The sequence below is a fragment of the Ranitomeya variabilis genome, chromosome 5 (genome assembly GCF_051348905.1).
Source record: "Ranitomeya variabilis isolate aRanVar5 chromosome 5, aRanVar5.hap1, whole genome shotgun sequence".
NCBI lineage: Eukaryota > Metazoa > Chordata > Amphibia > Anura > Dendrobatidae > Ranitomeya > Ranitomeya variabilis.
In genome coordinates, this window is record NC_135236.1 from 181553658 (window position 1) to 181578958 (window position 25301).

Sequence of the window (25301 nt, forward strand, 5' to 3'; positions counted from 1 at the left end):
CATGCCACTCTTTAATTGCCCATATTTAAGTTTAAGTATAATCGGACTATGGTCCGATATCCCTCTATTACCATGTTCCACACTATCCACCCACGTTGCCAACCCGCTGGAACCAAATATATAATCTATGCGGGACAGAGACTGTTTAGTAGACGAGTGACAGATATATCCCTTCACTCCAGGGTGACGCATCCGCCATAGGTCCAGCCATCCACTACCCTCCATGAACGATGCCAGCTGGGTCGGGGCTGAAGAGGGGGGGCTCCCCAGGTCTCCCATCATCTAGTCTCAATCTATCAAGGCCATTATCCATTACTAGATTGAAATCTCCCATACAAATGACTTGTGCGTCTGGGTAGTTTAGAGCAAAGCTCATTGCCATCATATTAGCCGGGGGGGGGGGGGGGGGGGTAGATGCATAAAATAACATATTCACTAGAATTAATTAGCGCGTGTACAAAAACAAACCGACCCTCAGAGTCTCTACGGGCCTCCTTAGCTTCCCATCTAACATCTCTATGTATTAACAATGAGACTCCTCTCGAGTAACTGGTATGGAAAGCGTGGATATACCATTGCACCCACGGCTTCTGCACACACCGGGCCGTATCTCTGGTCAAGTGCGTCTCTACCAGGGCTATTATATGGGGGTGGTGGTGCCTGATCTGCGAGAAAACCTTAATTTTCTTTCGGGGGGACTTAATACCTCGTACATTCCATGTCATACATATTATGTCAGATCCCATGTTTGCTCATCCAAATATGATATATACTATTACTCAAGCAAAGGTCAAAGGTAGCATTTAGAAAGCAAGAGCATTGTCGGTGGCAGTTTTTCCTTAAATAACAGAGAAACTCAATAAAAAAGAAAAAATTAAACAAGAACCAAACAGTATAGGAGCAACGTCCTGTGCTCCCATTATCAAAGAAGTAAGAGGATACCCTCGCTGGATTCAGCGTCCGGTATAGTTGGTACTCTGGACATTTCCAGAGAGCTCCAAATTTAGAAATCAGAAGAATTTGCCAAGTTAGGTGCATTTAGGGTTCCTTTGTGCAAGACCCTCCATGGGATCGTAGCCATTCGGTCGCTTCCGCTGGATCCGTAAAGAACACAGAAGAACCTTTGTAAACAACCCGAAGTCGGGCTGGATAGATCATTGAATAGATGATGTTCCTGTCTCTGAGTTGCTTCTTGATCTCCATGAACCTGGCCCTTTGCTTTTGAAGTTCCACGGAAAAATCCGGAAAGATCGAGATCACAGCATTGTTGAATTTAATGGGGCTTTTTTGCCGTGCCAGTCGCAAGATGGTATCTCTGTCCTTGCAATTAAGGATCCGTGCCAGAAAAGGTCTAGTTGGGGCCCCAGGGGGGAGGGGTTTTGTGGGTACTCGGTGGGCTCTTTCCACAGCGAACGTTGGAGAAAATTCATCTCCCAGAGAAGATTTAAGCCATCCCTCCAGAAATGCTTCAGGTTGTTGACCCTCTGAATGTTCTGGTAGACCGATAATACGGATATTATTCCGGCGCAGCCTGTTCTCTAGGTCATCCGCCTTTTGTTTCCAGGCGTTTATAGAGCCAGCTACTTTGGTCAACTTAGCCTCCATAGGTGTAATGGTATCTTCTACATGGGACACCCTCGTTTCCACCTCTACAATGCGTCCCTTCATAGTCTGCATATCCTGACGGAGGCGCCCCACCTCAGTATATACATCCTCTATTTTTTCAGTGAGTGATGTTCTGGTTAAAGAAATAGCTTGCATCAGTTGGTCAGACGCTTGTTTGAGCGTCAGTTCATCCTGTTCGCCTCCCTCAGCACCCTCAGAGGGGCGATTTTTACGTTGCACTTGAGAGGAGTTGTTTCTGAGGTTGCGTGTGTTATCAGAAGGATCGACTCTAGCTAATTCCTTTAATTTATCAGCTGCCCCCGAGCCCTTATTACGCTGCATGATTGGCAAGGTCAGAGTTATTTGGCACAGCAAGCTAATCTAGGTCTGGTCTGTCAAAGATGTCGTGCAGCCACACCAGAGTTATTATATATAACGTATAGCACAATTGGGCACCACTATAATCAGAAGGTGCACTTATGTATAGTCAGGAGGTATAGGCTGGAGGTATAATGGTGATCACCGTTACAGGGAGACTTCTTCAGCAGCAGCAGCAGAGAGGGGGGCCTAAGAGATCTCCAATCTGATGTGCAGCCGGCTGAGCTGTAACAATAGGGGGACGTGGGGCCCAATTTTCCAGGGCACTCACCGCGTTTTCCCCTTAATATGTATAAGGCATGTGCTCACCTCCCAGCCACACTGCAATGATGGTGGGTCGCATCGCGTCTCCTACCGCAGGAGCGGGCGCTTTAGCAATGGCCGCTGCCCACAACCACCACCGCCGCCGCCTATACAGGTCTCTCCTCTTCTCGGTCGGACCCGGGTCTCACAGAATCCTCCCGCAGGCGTCCGGTACCTTCCGGAGCTCAGGAGGGGGGCTCCAACCACAGTCACAGTAAGCGCCGCACTGTCTGCCAGTGAAGCGTCCTCCTGAAAGATGGCCGCCGCTACACGCGGAGCTCGACGCTCTGCAGCGTTTCTCTCCTCACTGGATCTCCCCAGCCACCGCTGCAGTCTTCTCCAAGGGCCAGCAGCTCCCAGGCTTCCAGGTGGTCCCAGCAGGAGCAAATTGCGTATTTAGAAGGGGGTCCCATGTGCAGGATATTTGCAGGATTTTAGGAGCTCTCTCAGCATGCGTCCTTCTCCTTTCACTCCATAGCCACGCCCCCACTGATGTCTTTTTTGCTCTCGGAGACTTTATTTTTTTGATCTCTAATGACATCACAGATCCTTATGAAAATTAAGTCTGCATGGAGATAAGGTACTATAACCACTGGAAATTTTCGGGCACATATATACTAAAAATCCATGGACTGTTGCAATCCACCAAAGCAAGTGCCACTGCTCTTCAGCGATAGTCCACTCTGATGGACACTTGGCTGAGCATGCATGAGTATGGAGCTGCCATATGAATGGGCAGCCATAGGGTTACAGTCTCCTAAAAATGTCTTCTTGGATTGATGTTAAGGTGTTAATAATAGAAATTATATACTTTTGTCTTTCTTGCTTCCAGTTAATGCAGAAGATCCACCAATGGCCGTGGTGCGCAAGTTTGTTCATCTTTTGGACCAAAGCGATCAGGATTTCCAGGAAGAGTTGGAAGTTATGAAACTGAGAGAAGAAGTAGTGACTCTTCTCAGATCAAACCAGCAGCTGGAGAATGATCTCAATCTTATGGATATCAAGATTGGACTTCTTGTTAAAAACAAAATTACACTGCAGGTATGTTATTGCAGTCAGGCCATCTGCCCGGGCTTCTTGATGGCATTACTTACATCTCTCAGTAATGCATGATAGAAATTCATTTCTGTAAAGGGTCTCATGAGATTACATATACAAGCATTCAATACAAATGATTCTGATGGCCCTGACATATAGAAACATGCAGCTAAAGTCATGTAGAACTCAAGCCATATAGTGACTATAAGGCCACGGTCAGTAATTGGTCAGTATTTTACCTCAGGATTTGTAAGCCAAAACCAGGGGTGGAACGGTCAGAGGAAAAGTATAATAGAAACCCGTCACCACTTCTGTATTTATCACCCACTCCTGGTTTTGGCTTACAAATACTGAGGTAAAATACTGACCAAATACTGAGCATGGCTTTAGAAACAGACAAAGCTCAGCAACATTGGGAAATGTACGAACAGCCGTGAGCTCCATGAGCCGGTCATTCGCATCAGTAGACGTTAAAGAAAGAAGTAAGTCACTCTTACCTTTTTATGCTTTTTCTCCATCACTAGTGAAGGAGACCTAAACTTTTACCAATATTGAGACATATGAGAACCCAATACGAAGCTTTACTCATTCTTTTCTTTATTCCAGGATGTTGTGTCCCACAGTAAAAAGTTAACAAAGAAAAATAAGGAGCAGCTCTCTGATATGATGATGCTGAATAAGCAGAAGGGAGGACTGAAGGCTCTGAGCAAGGAGAAAAGGGAAAAGCTGGAGGCCTACCAGCACCTCTTTTACTTACTGCAGGTATGTGAATAGGTTGACACGTTTGTACTATGGTTCTAGGGAACAAGATAATGATTGGCTGGGAGAATTATGTATCTTAAAGTTAATATGCACTTGGTGTTTAAGAGCTTAGTTTCTTTCCTGGGGCCATTACCTCTTCATTTAAAGGGTTTGCACCAATAAATCAAGTTATCACCAGTTTGGGGTCCCTCTATTAGGGCTTTTGCAGTTCCCTGTCTGAATGGAGTGATGATCCCATACCACTCCATTCATTGTCCAGCCTATAGGACTGCCAGAGATAGCCGAGGCCATAGGTTGTTGCATTCACAGCACAGCTCTGTTCTTGGGATCGGTGGGGTCCCAGCAGTGAGACCCACATCGATCAGCAGGTCATAAACTATCCTATTATGGTACACATCATTGCGTGGTTCTTTAGATTGCGCCAGCATTTAATCTACACATCGACATCCAATTGCTTATGTTAAAGGGGTTGCATGGGCTAAATTAAACTTTGCCCAGGGGGCAGGAAATATAAAAATAAACGTGGTCACATACTCGCCTACTGGTACCCACCTGGATCCAGCACAGGCTGCTCAGAGACAGGAAGCAATGATGTCACTGTTACACCAGTCACCGGATGCTGCAACCTGTGATTGGCTGCAGTGGTCGGGTGACTTTGAGGTGCGTGTCATTATAAAACATCTGAAGATGCACTCCTTAAAGTGATAAAGGAATGGTATTCTCACTGCTTCCTATCTCTGGATCCAGGTGGGTGCTGTTAGGTGAGTATTACTCAATTTGGTTTTTTTTTGTTTTGTTTTTTTTTTTACATGTCCTGTCCTCTGGGTAAAGTTTTACTGCACCTGGACAACCCCTTTACTGACGTCAATACATCTTCATGTTCTACAATACTTTTATCCAATGCATGAATGCAAAGTCTAACTGATAAGAAAATATACAGAGAATAATGAAAAACTCTAAATTACAAATTAGAATATGTCAGCACTTATAGGGGTCAATCTGTTCGATCCCCTGTAATAAAACCAGTGAATGCTAAGCTGAGCCATATTTCCCTACTTACCGATAACCTAGATTGGTTAACACCTGTGTACACGGCAGCTTGGGTCCTGCAGCACTGAAATCGCAGCGTTGCATCTAATGATTTCCTATGTGACCTCCTGCGACTGTAACCAAGTCACAAATGTTCCCGAGTGAGCTTCTGTCGCTGGTCGATCGTGAATGCCATGCTTCAACTGACTGCCTGTCATTGTTTCCTGCAGACTAATCCAACGTATCTGGCGAAGCTCATTTTCCAAATGCCCCAGAATAAATCCACTAAATTCATGGACTCTGTCATTTTCACTCTTTATAACTATGCGTCCAATCAAAGAGAAGAATATCTGCTGCTGCGTCTCTTCAAAACCGCTCTTCAAGAGGAGATAAAGTGAGTGCATTACCTAAGGGCTACGTGATTACCGAGCCTTCTGTCCCATGTTCACACATCGCAGCATTGTAATGGATTTTCTCTATGGATTCCTAAATACAAATCCTCTTCGGGGCCCAGTGTTGTGCAGTACATGCAGACGTACAAGTTACAGAAAGGATCCCCAGTCTGAACGCACTCGAATGCTTTTTGGGCCAATTTTGGATGAACCTCAGTTTGATGTGATAAATGGGTTGTCAAGAATTAGGAAAACATAGCTGCTTTTTTTCCGAAATCAGTGCCTCATAGGTCTGTATATTGCAGCTCAGCCTCATTTTTTGCTTTTCGTTGGAGCTAAGCTACAAATACCAGGCACATCCCATGGTCAAGTGTGGTGCTATTTGTGGAAGAGAGGAGCCATGGTTTTTTAAGCCTGGATAACGTCATTATGTATTTATATGTTACCAAGACGGCCCCTTGTTAAATGCTGTAGCCACCCGAGTAAAATAAAAAAATTAAAAACACTCGTCTCCCACACTGGTGCCTTTACAGGGATGTCGGTGCTGAGTCTCCTAGTAAATGTGTGACACGGTCATGCCACGTGAGAGCTCCAGCCACGGCATGGTCGCTGATGGGGCTTCACTCACACTTCCATCCAATGTCCTAGTTTCATCCGTGGTAAGTGTGCGTGAGGCCCCATCAGTACCTGCACTCACATAACATGGCAATGTCGTGCCAGAGCAGGGAGAGCCTGATGCCGACGTCCCTGGAACTGCAGTATAAGGTGAAGACAGGAGATCTAAGCATCTAGCCTGCTTGTTCACTGCTTCTTACAGCAATCCTTCTTCTATGCTGTAGAGTAAGGACAAACTGAGAAGGATCATACAAAATGTCTCCTCTTTATAATGTATGTGCTGAGAGTTGGCGCTGTTTGAAGATGAAGCGCATAGCCATGATGACGGATCCATATAAAATATCTTGGAAACCTAAACTATTTGACTCTCTCGTCACAGATCCAAGGTGGACATGATTCAGGAAATAGTCACTGGGAACCCGACTGTTATAAAGATGGTGGTGAGCTTTAATCGTGGCGCTCGTGGTCAGAATGCTTTGAGGCAGATCCTGTCGCCAGTAGTGAAAGAGATCATGGATGACAAGTCCCTCAACATCAAAACTGACCCAGTAGATATTTACAAGTCCTGGGTAAACCAGATGGAGTCTCAGACTGGAGAAGCTAGGTGAGATGCCCTCCACTGCCACTAAGGCTTATCATCTTTTCCCGGTTTGTAGTTGTCACGGTCATAATAATTTTTGTTACTGTATTTTCAACAGCAAACTGCCTTATGATGTGACTCCGGAGCAAGCGATGGCACACGAGGAGGTGAGACACAAACTGGATGCCTCCATCAAGAACATGAGGACGGTCACAGACAAGTTCCTCTCAGCGATCATCAGTTCAGTGGATAAGATCCCGTAAGTCTTCCTGGTGTCTACTGTAATTTATGCCATTATTTATTACAATTTATTTTATAAAGTGTATATTATGCTAGTGATACGCTTCTGCACGTCTTCTCAATGTGGAGATCCGGCACTGGCAGACTCCGCTGGGGGCTTTTTATTTCCATTGAGAACAAACGATTGTTGAAATCCAATGCCAAACCTGTTTTTTTCAAAGAGAGCGGCCACTGGTCCATAATATTTGGGCATGTCTGAGTCTCGTCCATAGGATTTGTGGTGAGACTCCCAGCAATCGGCAAGTTATCACCTACCTGGCGATACCTTGCTAAGATGGTAATTGCCCATTAATGCCAATTACTCTTTCTAGCAGCGTTCATTTCTTCCATAGTAGAATTCAGTATGACTATAATCTATTTATGCAAATTGTCTCTTCAGAGAGGAAGAGGACAAGAACTCTAGTGCCACCTATTGGAAGTAGCAGTCCTAACAGCCAATGTCGACCCTTTAACGAGCCTTGTCACATGACTTAGGATAATAGCCAAACCAGAATCTCAATTTGCAGACACTGTGTTTCGGGGTACTGCCCCTCGTCAGTGCATAGTGGAGATCTGGTTTGGCTGTGTGAGAGGCGTCTGACCGATATCCAAGAAGTATTGTTTCTCCTTGGGAAATATGCTAATTATGCAAATTGTGTCAGCATATTTCCCAGAGGAGCATTGCGGCTTTAAGTCTCCTCATCTCGGCATGCTGAGCATGTCAATCTCCGCAAGGAGAAACAATACTTCTTGACTATAATCTATGACTTGCTAAGAAAATGCTGTCCTGTATTATACACGTATCTATTCGGCATGAAGCTTGTGTGACAGGTCTAACCTGCCCCCTATATAATAAAAAGGAAACCCAGGTGTAATATTAGAGAGCTGCTAATGATTGAGGAGCTTGTGTTCTACAACTCGACATCCGTTTGCATCTTTCTAATAGCAGAACTCTCAGTAGTAAGGACCTTATTCTTTCCTTTTACTGAACACCATCTCGCAGTTGTATTGATGTGAAGTAGAGTTCTCCATGTCCATGATGACAAGTGGCATTTATGTTACATATTTGTCTTTTTACCTTTGCCACGTGTTCTCTGTAACTCATGGATGTTTCCTCTACGGTTCCAGGTATGCCATGCGTTACATTGCAAAGGTCCTGAAACATACCCTTCATGAGAAGTTCCCTGACGCTGGAGAAGATGAATTGCTTAAGGTCAGTTTCTATAATGTTTGGAGCAGATAAGCTGGACACACATTAGGCCTTGGGTACACAGTAACTTTTTGTAGCCCTGCTAAACTTTCAAAAACGTCTTTGCATATTCTGTCAAGCATCGAAAGTTATTTAATTTTGTAAATCACTTTATTAAAGGGAATCTATCACTAGATTTTTGCTACCTGATCTGAAAGTAGCATGATGTAGAGACACAGGCCCGAATTTCAGTGATGTGTCACTTACTGGGCTGCTTGCTATAGTTTTACTAAAATCATTGTTTTATCAGTAGGGGATAATCACTACCTGCTAACGTGTATTTCTCCACATTCATGAGCTCTGTGTAACTCCGCCCACCACTGATTGGCATCTTTGTGCCTATGCACAGTGCACACATAAAACTGCCAATCAGTGGTGTGGGCTGGGCTATACAAAGCTCAGCATTTAGAGATCTGCTAGATCTGCAACAGAGAAAACACTGATTTTACAAAAACTGCAGCAACCAGTAAAGTAAGTGATATATCAGTGGAATCAGGGTCTCTGCATGAATGTTGATGGTCCTCTCCTGCCCTTTGTTCCTGTGAGAGATAAGTGGCTGCCAGGTAACAGTCTTTTTTTTTCTTTGTGCTGTTGAAAAAAATCTGAACGTTCGATGTAGAGAGGCCATAAAGTGTAGGGCTACAAATGAATATGATTATATAGAGTGCAGTTACTTGGGTGGAAAATGAAAAAGTAACAGCTTACCTTAAAATTAAAGCAGAGATCCTGAAAAGCCTCTGCTGACGTCACGTCTACAGAGCGGTGCCTTCTTTTCCGCTCCACTCTATAGACAGGGTGGGACTTCCGAGGTCAGTCTGATTGACAGCCGGATCCCAGCTGCCTAACTGGGGGAGCCGACTGTCAATCAGACTGACCTCGGAAGTCCCGCCCAGTCGCATCAGCAGAGGTAGCCGAATACCCTCCAGGAGCGGTCTGTACCAGGAAAGAACAGCACTGTGCACAACAAGTAGGTAAGTTGCAATTACCTGCCTTTTAGTGCTTAGATATATTTTTTTGTTTGTTTTTTCAAAAGTCCCGGATATACCCTTTAATGAAAATAAGTACATATGACGTCAAACTAAAGTAAAATGAATTGTCCGTATATACAGTATGTAGATATGTGTGTAGAATACCTGCACAGTGCTTGCTGCCTCTGGCTTCATTAGTTTAGATTGTGCCCTATGCAAAACTGTTTAGTCTAGTGACATGGCGCCCTCTGCTGTGCACTCTTAGAACAACAGCATCACTGTTTTCGATTTTTCCTATGCTTTATTTCCAATGTTCTTTCTTTCTGCTGACAACCACTGCACTTTATCTGAAGTCTTTTCTCTTTCCTGTTCTTCTAGCTTTCTGCTTCTTTGCACTGAGGCCTCGATAATGCACTAGCTCTGACCAAGGTGATTATTTTGTTTCACAAGTTCAGTGATAGATCAGCTTGATGGAATAATTTACCGAAAATGTATTAATGTAAAACCTTACATGCCCCTATAGAGGTTACAGTCTAATTTCCCATCAAGAGTGGTGTCCCACAGTAGTTAGTTCTGATTCTACCTTTCATTATACCCCGAAAAGCAAGCAATTAGCACATTTTGGATTCGTCTGTCATTTGCTTATTGCAATTTGTTGCTATTTTTTTTACTTTTTACTATTATTTTAACAGAAAAATGTGATTTTTCTCCCTAATACTGCCTCTGCTTCTATGTAATAGATCGTGGGAAATCTGCTGTACTATCGCTACATGAACCCAGCTATTGTGGCTCCAGATGCCTTTGATATCATTGACCTTTCTGCTGGAGGTCAGCTAACCACAGATCAGCGCCGGAACCTTGGATCCATTGCCAAGATGCTCCAACATGCTGCCTCCAACAAGATGTTCCTTGGGGACAATGCCCACCTGAGCATGATCAATGAGTACCTCGCTCAGTCCTACCAGAAATTTAGGTAGTTACAAATCTTAAAATAATCCTTTATATGGAAAAGAAAAGATATGATGCGTGATACTCTGGACTCACAGTATAGATGTCGACTGTGTACGGGATGGGGCAGCAAATTTTATATAAGTGACCATTAAAGGGTTGTCCAGGCTTGGGTTGAAAGTGTGCAGTCACTTTGTCAGGATTCTCTGCACACTGTCAGGATTCTTTGGTGTTGCAGGTCACATGACCGCAAGCATGTGATCTGCAAACTTGTGGTTACGTGCCATCTAGACTTGCTCGGCCTCGCTCAATGGAAGCGCACCGAGAGACGGTGAGCAGGTCTAGTCGGAATGTGATCGGAAGTATACTAATCACATCCTCTCACTGGCAACACAGGAGAATCCTTACAGCATACATTGCACACGCTGTCAGGATTCAGAAGTCTGCAGTCACATATTGCAGCTGACTGTTTCAGTTCAGTCCCAAGGACTGAGACTGCCTAAGGGCTGAAAACATTGGCCCATGGGCTGCACTGTGTGGCCACCTTCCCTCGTCCAGATTTCACCACTGTCTGCATCCTAAGGCTGATTTCTCATTGTCCACAGACGCTTCTTCCAAGCTGCTTGCGAAGTTCCAGAGCCACAGGATAAATTTAATGTGGATGAATATTCAGATCTGATCACCCTCACCAAACCGGTCATCTATATTTCTATAGGAGAAATCGTTAATACTCACACTGTAAGTACGTCAGCCCTGTCGGCTGTAGGTAGGGCTCAGGCTAGGTTGACATCATTGCCATATGTCATCCTATTTGCCATTAGCACATCTTTATCAGTTAAGCTTGTCGTACAGCGTAGCACCTGGCAGGGTTAATGGGTCCAGTCCTGTAGGAGGCGGCAGGCATCACTGGTGTAACACAAGACAAACGGCATAGTAGGTATCCGTAATTAGACGCCTATAGGAGTACCGCACCATACAGCAGCCTACATGTAATGTAGGTCCATGGAGAGGATAATACATATGGGATTGCCGAAAAACATGGCCAAGGCATAGTTTTTGAGATGTTGAAGCACATTCTTAAGCAATAAGGCACAGAAAACCTAGATGTTAAAGTGATTGTCCAAAAAATTTAAGAAAATTGTGCAAGTACCAAAGTTCTGAGGGTATGTACACAAAAAGGATCACCTTAAAATTGTTTTTATTAATGATATAACAAGCCAAAAACACTAGTTAAAAACCTTTAAAAGGCCCAATATATGGCAATAATACAAGAGAAACGGCCTAGCCGGACTGGGACGTAGGCCCACCACATCTCTGTCCCCGGAGCCTCAGTCAGTCCTATACATACACTTTACACACTGTCCCAATCAAACATATGATGGGTAATGGATGTCATTATTATATGGATCCAGTAGATCCCTCTATACATAGATAATATAAACAATGGTTCATTTACCACAAATAGCGTAAAGACAGTCTGAAGAATTCAAAAGTTTTTGTCTTCTGTGCATATAAAGTGCAAAGTGATAAAATAGCAGCAAAATACTAGAACAAGATCCTTTCAGAAATATTATGTTTAAGGACAATGAAGAATATTAGAAAGCATACTAAAAGGTTTCATGTCTATTCATGTAACAGATCTTAAAAAATAGAAATATTATGGAACACTGTGTGAATAGTGTGCAAACCCAGCATCTATGCATCCTACACGATATAGATGGATATACATACGTGTGTGTCTGTGTATGTTACACTGAACATACGTTCTTCTATGCTATGACTGATCCCACAGCACAGTGGGTAACCATGGTCTTTCCATTGCAGCTGCTTCTGGACCACCAGGACGCCATAGCCCCGGAGCACAACGATCCCATCCATGAGCTGTTAGATGATCTTGGAGAGGTTCCTACTCTTGAGTCTCTTATAGGTGAGCGATTGCGGCTCATGTGATGAATGGTTGAGACAATAAGATTTATGTTTGGTGACAACATCATTAAAAAACAAGTTTGAGATGTTAACCCTGGTTCACTGCCAGCTTGCTAAAAAGGGTTATATATGTCATTTAGAAAACCCTTTTTCTAAAAAATGCCCTCCTGGTAATCACGTAGTCACTGCAGGTCAACCTTTCTGGTACCTCCAGTGATCGATCGCCTAATATTATAATTCATATGACAGATGCCATGTCAGCAGCCCCCTTCAGCCCCCAATGTGTCAGGTGCCATGTCAGCAGCCCCTAATGTGACAGATGCCATGTCAGCAGCCCCCTTCAGCCCCCAATGTGTCAGGTGCCATGTCAGCAGACCCTTTCAGCCCCCAATGTGTCAGGTGCCATGTCAGAAGCCCCCTTCAGCCCCCAATGTGTCAGGAGCCAGCTCAACAGCCCCTTTCAGCCCCAGTGTCAGGTGCCATGTCACTAGCCCCTTTCAGCCCCCAATGTGTCAGGTGCCATGTCAGCAGCCCCCTTCAGCCCCCAATGTGTCAGGTGCCATGTCAGCAGCCCCCAATGTGACTGATGCCATGTCAGCAGCCCCCAATGTGTCAGGAGCCAGCTCAACAGCCCCTTACAGCCCCAGTGTCAGGTGCCATGTCACTAGCCCCTTTCAGACCCCAATGTGTCAGATGCCTTGTCAGCAGCCCCCAATGTGTCAGATGCCATGTCAGCAGCCCTCTTCAGCCCCCAATGTGTCAGATGCCATGTCAGCAGCCCCCTTCAGCCCCCAATGTGTCAGATGCCATGTCAGCAGCCCCCTTCAGCCCCCAATGTGTCAGATGCCTTGTCAGCAGCCTCCAATGTGTCAGATGCCATGTCAGCAGCCCTCTTCAGCCCCCAATGTGTCAGATGCCTTGTCAGCAGCCCCCAATGTGTCAGATGCCATGTCAGCAGCCCTCTTCAGCCCCCAATGTGTCAGATGCCATGTCAGCAGCCCCCTTCAGCCCCCAATGTGTCAGATGCCTTGTCAGCAGCCCCCAATGTGTCAGATGCCATGTCAGCAGCCCCCTTCAGCCCCCAATGTGTCAGGTGCCATGTCAGCAGCCCCCTTCAGCCCCCAATGTGTCAGATGCCATGTCAGCAGCCCCCAATGTGTCAGGTGCCATGTCAGCAGCCCCCTTCAGCCCCCAATGTGTCAGATGCCTTGTCAGCAGTCCCCAATGTGTCAGATGCCATGTCAGCAGCCCCCTTCAGCCCCCAATGTGCCAGGTGCCATGTCAGCAGCCCCCTTCAGCCCCCAATTTGTCAGATGCCATGTCAGCAGCCCCCAATGTGGGAATGAGAGGCACAGAATAACCACTTTCATAATTTGCTAATATGGGCAATCGACTCTCATTTTCAATGATTTCTTTCTGGACCCAGAAAAGTAATTATTTGCATAAGAAGATGTCACAGCACTTCTCCCTTTGTGTGGTGGCAGCAGTGTAAGCAGCGGGGGGCTTTTCCAGCCACGTTCAGTGCATTTTGTATTTCTGTGTTGAAGAGGTTCTTTCAGTTTCGGACATTATGACCCAGATTTTATGCACTTTTTTCTGACTTTCTTTTTCTTGTGTGCTTCAGGTGAGGGACCAGGAACTTCGCCAGATTCCAGTAAAGAGGCCCTGGCAAAGACAGAGGTGTCCCTTACCCTCACTAACAAGTTTGAAGTCCTTGGCGATGAGAATTCAGAAAAAGATGCCAAGACCATCTTACTGAAGTAAGAGCTGCAGTTCTGGGGAATTATTTGTTCTGTTTGGAGAAACAATTGGCTTAGTTCTTAATTCATTACTTTATCTTCCAGCACAAAACGGCTGATCGTGGATGTCATTAGGTTCCAACCTGGAGAGACCTTGACAGAGATTTTGGATACTCCTGCGACCCCTGAACAGGTGAAGTGTCCTTTCTTTCCATTGCTGCACCCACTGGTGCACGTGTCCTTTAGATGGTGATTACAGTACAAAGGCTTCATCTACTTTGCCTTGTGATCCAATATCTAGACGTCATTTCTGGCTTATTCAGCCGTCTGTTGCCTATTTCTCTCCAGGAAGCCGATCATCAGAGAGCCATGCAGAGGAGGGCCATCAGAGATGCCAAGACGCCTGACAAAATGAAGAAGGCCACAAATTTACGGCAAGGAAACAATCTAACTCTGCAAGAGAAGAAAGAGAAGATACAAACTGGGCTGAAGAAGTTGGCAGAGCTTGGAATGGTGAAACCAGAGAGCCGGTATCAGGATCTCATCAATGACATTGCCAAGGTAAATTCAGAGTACCGTACAGTGGATCGGTCACCAGACTTTACAATACAATCCATTATTAAATGGATATCTTAGACCTGTTGGAGTCAGTGTACTAATTTTGAAAACCCATGTCAGATTGGTTGTATAATCCTCAAAGTAATCATTTTATAATGCAAATATCCTCTGAAGAGAAGCAGAGGACTAAAACTCTAGTGCCATCTGTCGGTGTAGCAATCCTGAAAGTCAATATCGACCCCTTAGAGTGCTTTGACGCATGATGTAGTACAAGATGCCAGACCAGACACTCCATTTGCAGACATGTGTTTCGGGGGGTTTGCACTGATGAGGGACAAATACACCGAATCATGTTTCTGCAGCTGGAGAGTCTGGTTTGCCTTTTCAGCCTACGTCATGTGGCAAGGCTCGTCAACGGGTCGATATTGACTTTATTTTACTTTTAGGATTGCTACATCTATTAGATGGCACTAGATTTCTAGTCCTCTGCCTTTCTAAAGAGGATATTCGCATATTTATTTTCCCAGAGGATCCCTGCATGTCTTGCGGCTGTTGAACAGCCGTGAGACATTAATTCATGAGGACTTGAACATATTATTTGAGCACGTCGAAGACACTCGGCACACGAGCATGCTCGAATAACAACTTATCCGAGCACGTTCGCTCATCACTAAGTAGATATGACACATTCTGATGTGGATTATCAGACTAAGTACACCGGCCTCGTCAAATCTAAGTGATCTATTTAATAATGTATGCAGTTTGTATTGTAAAATATGGCAACTGATCCGTTTTAAACATTTTTTTTTAAATAAGACAGCCGGCCATACATGTCACACCAGCAGGGTTCTCTTTCGGAAGAATGTAGTGTTACTTCACAGATATTTAATATTTGCTGCCAATGTAATACATGGTGGAGACACTTCTGCCGGAGCTGCAGACCATGTGTGCGGCAGCTCTCTGGCTAATAGTCTGCACTCCTGATCCCCCTTTTTAAGGTCTGTACCCCCTAATAGGCCATGGTGTATGCCTGATAGGGAGGCATTATGTAGAGCTGCAGCATGATTTTATTCTTCGGTAACTCTACCACCCCTTTATTAAACTTTTAAAAGTCACATTTTGTTTTGTAATTGTGAGTTATTCCTTTCTCTCAAGGATATCCGTAATCAAAGGCGATACCGTCAGAGAAGAAAAGCAGAATTAGTGAAGCTGCAACAGACACATGCTGCTCTCAACTCCAAGGCCTTGTTCTATGAGGAGCAGGTAGACTACTACAAAAGCTACATCAAAACGTGCCTGGACAACCTCGCAAGCAAGGGCAAGTAAGTAAAGCCTGTTCCTGTGATGGTGTACTTGGTACTAATGTCGCTGATGGAAGTGATGCACCAGGAATACGGCGTGCCCACCCTATGATCCTGTGCTGAGAGAATCTGCCCTTTGCTAAAATGTTCAATAACATCACTTAAAGGGGCTTTGTCATCTCTTATCACTAAGATTGGTGGAGGTCTCCCACTTCTGAGAATGAAGGGGATTCAGCGCTGGTGTAGGGTTACATATCCATCTTTGTTTTTCCACTGCACAACACTCGGATGAATAGGGGATCAGCAAGTAAATTGTGCTGTCTGCAGTGTCTGGCACAGATTGGTGGCTGAGAGCCCCCGTGGGCTCATGTGAAGGGCACGGACCCCCCACTGATCATAAAATAGCACATTTCTGGGAAATTCCTTTAAGTAATTTCACAGATGAAGCTAAATCCCATTTTGTCACTTCCTGATTTCCAGCGGGTAGGATATGAAATATTTTTGCTCATGCTGTTTCCCACCATGACACACAGGTCAATGAGTCAAATACATTTTTTCTCTTTTCTTAAACTTAGAGTTTCCAAGAAGCCAGGACATGTGAAGAAAAGTAAAAAGATTTCACTCAAATACTCGGCAGCCCGACTCCATGAAAAAGGCGTGTTATTGGAGATTGAAGATCTGCAAGTCAATCAGTACGTGTCGCCATCTGTCTCTCCTTCCGCAGACATTGTGCGCTTATATACTTGTGCTATGGATCTAGCCCTAAAGTGACATTTTCCCAATGTATTGTTTCTGGACATGCTGTTTTGCTACACTCCTCGCAGTATTTTGGGTCCGGATCCTTAGTTGCTCCACAGATGTCTTTCCTGTATTCTTACTTCTTCCCTTTATGTAGGTGACTAGCAATCACAGTTCTGTCTTCACAGCCCTGCAAGACACCGAATGCCGACCAAAAATCTGTGTTATGAAAGGATTGCTTAACCTTTGTCCTCCCATCCCTTGAGCAACACCCTTCCCTTTTAGCCCACGGCTGCGTTCCTCTGGTTGTTGCATCACTACATACATTTCTGCATTGCATGCCTTACTTTGTGTTGTGTGCCATGTTTTCTGTACTGTATGGTCTATGCAATTCGCCAAAAAAAATGTCTGACAACTAGAACCAAAATGTTCCTGTTATCCGCAGGTTTAAGAACGTTATCTTTGAAATCACTCCCACAGAAGAGGTTGGGGATTTTGAAGTGAAAGCCAAGTTCATGGGAGTCCAGATGGAAACCTACATGCTGCATTATCAGGTAATGGCTCCTGGTTAAATAGTAACTAAACCTTTACCAAACGTTTTCATATTTGTTTTGTCCCTTTAAGTAAATGCGGATCAGTGGGTGCCGGATTCTGAAACCCCCTCTGATCGCTAAAAAGAGCACCGAGGAGTGCACTGATCAGGAGCGAACATCTCCGGCCTGACCATGCACAGATTCAATGGAAAGTATAGGCTTTTTGTAGAATCTGTGCTCCGTTCTGAGTGCATGCCTTGCAGGACTTTTCAGGGGTCACTCATTTGGATCTCAGGTCCCCGAAACCCCAATCACTTAAAGGGACAAAAAAAACTTTTGACAATTTTTACTTACTATTTAATCGACTTCTTTCACCTGAATTACTGCTAACTCCTATGTGCAACTTGTTACAAAAAATTTTTTGGATATATTTCCGTGTACGTGTAGAGGCTCAGGCTGCACTATATTATTATTCTCCAGATCCTACTGTATGGCAGATGCTGGAAAAATGAGATCAGACATGTTAGATTTTTACATGCCTGTTTGCTTTTTCTTATGAGAATGATTCTGCAGCTGTGTGTGGGGTGTTGGAGGAATTGCTGTTGGCCAAATGAGCGTTCAGCTGACCACTAACGTGTATGGCCTGCGTAACTCTCTAGTAAAATACCCGCCAGATCCTGTATTGCACGTTAATTTTTCAGCTGACAAACCCTTAAAGCAGTATTCCCATTTTGTACGTTTTTGGGCTTTCTATGGAAATGTATGGTAAATGCAGTGCCACAAATGAGACCGGTATCTAATTGGAGAATTGGGCCACATTGTCAGCTGCTGTAGCGGAGAGGTGGTTGAATTCCTATACAAATGAATGGGGATTTCTGACAATCCTCGCTTGATGGGACCCACATCTGCTATACATGTATGCCATACATGTGCAAGAGGGGAATACCCCTTTAATACCTGTGGACCATGAATACATTAGTATATCCTTAACTGTGAAATATTTCTTGATTTCATGTATTGCTTGACTGTAAGATGTAAAATTTTCTGTGTTCATTGTTCTTCAGGTGCTTTGTGTATTATGCAGACTTTAGGCTGACACTGAGGGTTAAAAGTACTTAGCCTGGAACTAGATTCACGTCAGTACGAGGGCACGGTCAAAATCAGGATTTAATAGTCCCCCTCTATGACCATAAACACTTCTACACTGGAGTTTTAACATGGGACCTCTGACTTCTTGTTCCCGGCAGGTTGGGGACCACTCTGGTTTCTTGTGTATGTGGATTCCCAGCACTCTGCCATGGCGCTCACCTTCTCTGTCATCAGGGGCAAGATCCGCAGACGTCTGTTACTGCAATGTCTGATGATGGTGACCTCTGTTACTGCAATGTCTGATGACAGTGACCTCTGTTACTGCAATGTCTGATGACAGTGACCTCTGTTACTGCAATGTCTGATGATGGTGACCTCTGTTACTGCAATGTCTGATGACGGTGACCTCTGTTACTGCAATGTCTGACGACAGTGACCTCTGTTACTGCAATGTCTGATGACGGTGACCTCTGTTACTTCAATGTCTGATGACGGTGACCTCTGTTACTGCAATGTCTGATGACAGTGACCTCTGTTACTGCAATGTCTGATGACGGTGACCTCTGTTACTGCAATGTCTGACGACAGTGACCTCTGTTACTGCAATGTCTGATGACTGTGACCTCTTACTGCAATGTCTGACAACAGTGACCTCTGTTACTGCAATGTCTGATGACTGTGACCTCTGTTACTGCAATGTCTGACAGTGACCTCTGTTACTGTAATGTCTGATGACAGTGACCTCTGTTACTGCAATGTCTGATGAAAGTGACCGCTGTTACTGCAATGTCTGATGACGGTGACCTCTGTTACTGCAATGTCTGATGACGGTGACCTCTGTTACTGCAGTGTCTGATGATGGTGACCTCTGTTACTGCAATGTCTGACGACAGTAACCTCTGTTACTGCAATGTCTGATGACGGTGACCTCTGTTACTGCAATGTCTGACAGTGACCTCTGTTACTGAAATGTCTGATGACGGTGACCTCTGTTAATGCAATGTCTGATGACGGTGACCTGTGCATTCATACCGGTCACAGAGCCCAGTGGGGATTTCTAATCTGTATAATATAAATCGGGGGATGCATTATAATACAAACCTCAACTGCTACAGATCCTCTTCCTGAGGAATAAGATAGATGCCCATCCATCTAAAAGAAGTTCTGCAGAATCTGCAGTGTGTGTTGTGATGTTTTGCAGCAATACAGAGTATAATACTCACTGGAGATGCTGAAGAACCTCTTTTCTGTATAGAGGAAAGTCTACATGTTTAATGTGTAAGTGGAAGGGGCAACAGTAGGATCTGGCTGTGACCCCTACTCACCTCTATATAATCACTAGGCTCCGCTGTCCATGGAAACGTTATATTCTCCTGTGTTACTGATCACTACACGTTAGTGTTTCAGTCCTGCATTCTTACTATGTGGCTTGCTTCTTTTGCATAGGACCTTCTTCAGCTACAGTATGAAGGGGTTGCAGTCATGAAGATGTTCGACAGAGCGAAAGTCAACGTAAACCTCCTGATCTTCCTCCTAAACAAGAAATTTTATGGGAAGTAAAACCAGAGGAGCTTTCACATCTGAGGAGCAAGCTACGGACCTTTTCTGCCTCCCGGTCACCGAGAAAGGGTGGCTACAACCTACTTAAAATGCTTTTATATATGTATGAGGTCTTGTGCCCAAACTCTGCAAGTACTGTATCTCGCTGGTGCAACATGTGGCTGCAGTGCTTCTACATACTGTTACATAGGAGCGGAGCGAGGGGGATATACACACCCCGTCTGCCAAGGGTTAGTTCGCATACGAAATAACCGCTCTCACAGACCTGCACTAACTGCATCTATACATACCTACATGTTACAATGTTTTTAATTGTTTTTTTTTTGTGTAGATGAAAATGGTCTTTATAGATTATATTCCATATTATTTGACAATTTTCAAAAAGCAAATCTATGTTTCTATTTAACAGTGCAGGCACTTTCTTTTTCCTTTAATTGCTTGATATGTTTCTGTGCAGAGATGAGAATTTATTCTTGACGTCTCTTATTTATGAGTACGTATCGGCGCCTCCTTACGGCGGGGTTATGTGTCGTCAGCTCCGCGGCTACTGTCAGTATTGACTCAATGGCTCGCTTGTATTGGGCTCGGACACGGGACATCATAGCCACTGCCAATAATGGGCCATTGTAGATTAACCCATTCACGGAGAGTGGCTGTTTTTAGGACATATTGCTAAACTGGAATGAAACGCCAGCCTCAGTTTCCTTTATTTGCAGAAAGTCGAACCGGTTCCTTCTGTGTCTCAGTTTCTTGTATTTTTTTTTTGTAGGAATTATGCTTTAAATTTTGCAACAGTTTTATCTAAAAGAGCTAACGGGAGGTTTAATGTAAAATTTCACATTGCAATTTTGTGTTACTCAGGAAAGGAAAATTTAAATAGAATTTAATAAGAAAAAAAGTTTATATAAAACCCAAGAAGCAATGAGAATAGTTAAAAATACTGTAAACTCTTTATTATTTAGGCTAAGTGCACACGTCGCAGAATTGCCGTGGAAATTTCCGCGGAAATTCTGCAACTCCTGCCGCGGGTATATCGCATGCGGAACTGGCATACATACTCCTGCTAAAAACTAGCGTTTTGCAAGCATAATTAGCTTGCAGAATGCTAGCGCTTTCCAAGCGATCTGTAGCATCGCTTGGAAAACTGATTGACAGGTTGGTCACACTTGTCAAACATAGTGTTTGACAAGTGTGACCAACTTTTTACTATTGATGCTGCCTATGCAGCATCAATAGTAAAAGATATAATGTTAAAAATAATTAAAAAAATGGTTATTCTCACCTTCCGAAGGCAGCCAATCTCCTCAGCGGCTTCCGTTCCTATAAATGCTTTGTGTGCAGGACCTGCGATGACGTCACGGTCACGTGACCGTGACGTCATCGCAGGTCCTTCACACAAAGCATCCATGGGAACGGAAGCGGCCGCGTGCACCGCTGAGAGGCGGGAAGACTCCGGGAGCCATCAGAAGGTGAGTATATCACTATTTTTTTATTTTAATTCTTTTTTTCTACCAATTATATGGTGACCAGTCCGTGGAGGAGAGTCTCCTCTCCTCCACCCTGGGCACCAACCGCACATGATCTGCTTACTTCCCACATGGTGGACATAGCCCCATGCGGGAAGTAAGCAGATCAATGCACTCCTAGGTGTGCGGAATCCCCGCGATTCCGCAAATTTAATGAACATGCTGCGGTTTTTTCTGGAATGCGATTCCGCTCAGGAAAACAACGCAGCATGTGCACAAAAAATGCGGATTGCATTCTATTAAATAGGATGCTTAATGTGAACGTTTTTTTTTGCTGTTTTATAATGTTTTTATAGCGAAAAAAAATGCGAAAAATCTGCTACATGTGCACACAGCCTAAGTGTTTGAGGTCCTGAGGAGTCACGGGGAACGTAAGAAACACTATTTCACGAGTATATCTTCAGATTTCATGGCTGTGGCTCCGTCTTTAGATAGATGCTATAGTATATTCATACACCTAGACATTTTAAGAAAATAAAATAAGACTTTTATAGTAATAGAGATATGTATTATTGATTTTTAAATTGGTATGACAAAGCGACTCCATGTTCACGTCCGCCGAGCTGCGTAGTCGCATATTAGAGGTCTATTTATCACTTTTCTAGAAAGGGATGACACGATCTCAGAGGTTTATTTAGTAGCATACGTGGGATTCGCTCTTAGGATTGCTTATTTGGAATGGCTCGTAGCTTCGGAAAAGCTGAATAGATCATGCTGATCTCATGGCTGATATTTGGATTGACCCCGCCGATCATGTCTTAAAGGGGTTGTCCAGTCACAGCCTATTGATCTTTTATCCTCAGGATAGGTCATCATTATGAGATCGGGGGGATCAGACACCCTGTACCTCCACTGATCCACTATTATTTGCTTTGCTGGATGTAAACCGTTTGCACAGGGCTGCATGCAATGTGGACAGCTGGTAAGCATGCCTGGTGTCAGACCCCCACCTACCAATAGGTCATCAATATTTTGTGGCCCATTTTTTTTGAATGTTCAACTTTCATCTGTATTTATTGATAACCACACAAGTCTTCATTAGTACATTGATTTCTCTTCCGTACCCAAGTGTTGTGCCTTCTGGTATATGGGGTTGCCTGCCTGTATGCGTATTTTGTTTAGCTGAATAAAAAGATAATTTGTTTATATTGTGGGCTGTGATGTCATTTATTTTTTATCCTTTCATTATCCAGTTACATTTTATGCTGTGCTGTCCCTTAGTTTGTATTATACAGATGTCCAGTTGCATTTTTGTTACAAAGTACCTTGTTAGGCAGAAAAGTAAGAAAACAACATTAAATATTATGCTTACATCCCACACAGTGGTCAAAATGAAAGCCTTACAACAGTATGATACACACACGCTCTGATCTTACAGTAGTCTAGCTGGGTGTATTAGGCCTAATCCAATCGTAATATGTAGTAGGTCCATATGTTCATTGGCTTGCGAAAATATTCACCCGCTTGGCATTTTTCGTGTTTTGCTAGCTCATAACCTGAAATTTCACTGTTTTTTTATTGTGATGGTTTACATCAGTTCATGTAAAAAAATAAACATTCCTACAACTGTGAACATTTAGTTTTTTTTCTTGTGATTCAAATAACAAATAGGATAAAATAACTGAAAACTTCAGTGTGCCTAATGATTTACCTCTCAAAAATCAGTATTTTGTAGAGCCTCCTTTTACAGCAATCACAGTTGCAAGTTGCTTTGGTACGTCTCTGAGCTTTCCACACCTTGCCACTGGATGTTTGCCTATTCCTTAAGGCAAAACTGGTTGTCACGACTCTGTTGTAGGGTGTCCCAAGACCAGGGGCTCCTCCCCTGTCCTTAACACTAGGGGTGCCCTAGTTCTCACTGTTCCCTGGATTACTTGTGATAGTGAAGATGCGGGGGCCATGTACCTTGCCATAGCTACTGAATTCGCCCTCAGTCTGTACCCTTCCCCTTACCCAGGGAAGAGGGGAGGAGTAGTAGTGTAAAACAAGGTATTACGAACAGGGATAAAGGAAAATACCAATCATACAAATATACACACACACACAAACAACAGAGGTAAACACCGGTGAGTTGAGGATGGGGTAAAACTGAAGTAGGAGAAGAAAGGGAATTATCACACACACAAAACCTAGCAACAGTCACAGATAAATCCACCAAATGTCTTCTCCAATAACAACTACTAAGAACCTCCAGGCATGCAGCATAAGCTAACTCTGACAATGAGTGCTAGGCAGGGCCTAATTTATATACTCTGACAATGAGTGCTAGCCAAGGCTTAATTTATATAGGAGATCGGCATGGCTAACAGTGCACTACTGAGAGCCTTAAGGCAAGAAAGCTTCCAGGAGCTTTCAACTGAACAGATTAACCCCTGCACTGCTAAAAGAAATTGACACCCTTTAATTTGAAGGTGAATTGCTTCTAATCAGTGCAGGAGTAGGAGAAATCAGACGCTGCGGTCTTCTGGCTCCTCTCTGTCACTGTAAATGTGACACTGCTCCAGCTCCTTCAAGTTAGATGGCTTCCTCTGGTGAACAGAAATCGTCAAGTCTTATCATTTTGTTTCTTGTATTTTTATGGCCAATGTGAACATGCGATTGTGTTGCATGTATACCAACTGAAACCAAGCTCAGTTTTTGTGTTTTTTCTTTGTATTTTTGCATTCTGTGCAAGCCGGAGTGTGGCCTCCATTTCTTGAGCTGGAAATTACATGTAAGAGCTTCCCCAGACTGGTGTGACGGGATAACTACTACTAAATCATACACAGGAATACGACACCATCACACAGGGGATTACTACTACCACTACATTACACAGGGGATTACTATTACTACATCACACATGGGATTGCTACTACTACATCACACACAGAGGAATACGACAACATCACACGGGATTACTACTACTACCACTACATCAAACACACACGGGATTACTACTACCTACTACTACATCACACAGGGAATTACTACTACATCACACAGGGGATTACTACTACTACTACATCAAAAAGGGGATTATTACTACCACTCTGGGCCAGCTCCAGGTTTTTGAGGGCCCCGGGTGACAGTCTCAGTGGGCCCCCCCACCCCCCCTTTAACACATACCACGATTCATGATGCACAGATACAGCAGAGAAATATAGGTATAGTACAATGCCAGATTTCACTTCTTACATGAGTGATAGCTATTGTAAATTCTACAATACCATACAGCAGAGGGGCTTTATATAAGTCAACCCCTTATATGCCAATTTTTGTGACCTACTCCCTCTTCCTCAGTTACCAGTAGGCATTTTATTGTTAGCTGAACTTGCTGCAAAGAAAAACTGCACACATTGAATGACAAAATGGAAAACTTTTTAAAGTAAACATTAGAAAGTATTAACATAGAACATTTGTAAAAGTGCAAAATGTGTAGCATATAGCACAGCCACGTAGTATATAGCACAGCCCACGTAGTATATAACAGCCCACGTAGTATATAACAGCCCACGTAGCATATAACACAGCCACGTTGTATATAGCAGTGTGGGCACCATAACCCTGTTAAAAAGAGAATTAAAATAAAAAATGGTTATATACTCACCTTCTGGCGGCCACCGGATCCAGCCCAGGCCTTAGCGATGCTCCTGGCAGCTCCCGTTCCCAGTAATGCCTTGCGAGACAATGACCTGTGATGACGTAGCGGTCTCGCGAGACCGCTACGTCATCAGGTCAGTTCGCAAGGGATTACTACTACATCACACGGGATTACTACTACTACAACAACATCACAGGGGATTACTAGTATATCACATGCACAGGGGATTACTACTACTACTACATCACACACTGGATTACTACTACATCACACAGGATTACTACTAAGTGAGACCAAAGAGAGGAAAGTAGCGTGTAAAGGTAAGGATCACCACAAACAATATAACAAGCAAGAATATTAATTTTATTAAGATAATTAAAGTTAGACAAGCCACAAACAAGTTAAAAACAATTAAAAAAACCACAAGGTTAACAAATGAACAACAGTGTGGAGGGCCTTGTAAGTGCCCTACACACACAGAGACCTTCCTCCACTATGTGCAGCGGGAGTGTGTTATGATAAAACACACTAGGCTACTCAGGATGGTAACCAGAGCTAATGAGGCTCACCAAGATAACTCCGGCAAATTAGCAGATAGCAGC

The 25301-nt window shown here is 43.9% G+C and overlaps 1 protein-coding gene across 1 annotated transcript in view; it reads left to right on the forward strand.

The window, feature by feature from the left end:
- IQGAP1 (IQ motif containing GTPase activating protein 1) overlaps positions 1–20452 on the forward strand; it is a 158098-nt gene extending 137646 nt beyond the window's left edge. Inside the window, exons 23-38 of the mRNA XM_077263612.1 lie at positions 3119–3327; positions 3931–4086; positions 5346–5509; positions 6502–6726; positions 6821–6961; positions 8110–8194; positions 9939–10171; positions 10752–10884; positions 11971–12073; positions 13697–13832; positions 13917–14004; positions 14160–14372; positions 15525–15691; positions 16246–16362; positions 16854–16962; positions 19477–20452. Of these exons, the coding sequence (XP_077119727.1) occupies positions 3119–3327; positions 3931–4086; positions 5346–5509; positions 6502–6726; positions 6821–6961; positions 8110–8194; positions 9939–10171; positions 10752–10884; positions 11971–12073; positions 13697–13832; positions 13917–14004; positions 14160–14372; positions 15525–15691; positions 16246–16362; positions 16854–16962; positions 19477–19590 (2393 nt within the window). The 3' untranslated portion in view covers positions 19591–20452. The remainder of the gene's footprint in view (positions 1–3118; positions 3328–3930; positions 4087–5345; positions 5510–6501; positions 6727–6820; positions 6962–8109; positions 8195–9938; positions 10172–10751; positions 10885–11970; positions 12074–13696; positions 13833–13916; positions 14005–14159; positions 14373–15524; positions 15692–16245; positions 16363–16853; positions 16963–19476) is intronic.
- Positions 20453–25301: the final 4849 nt, after the last annotated feature.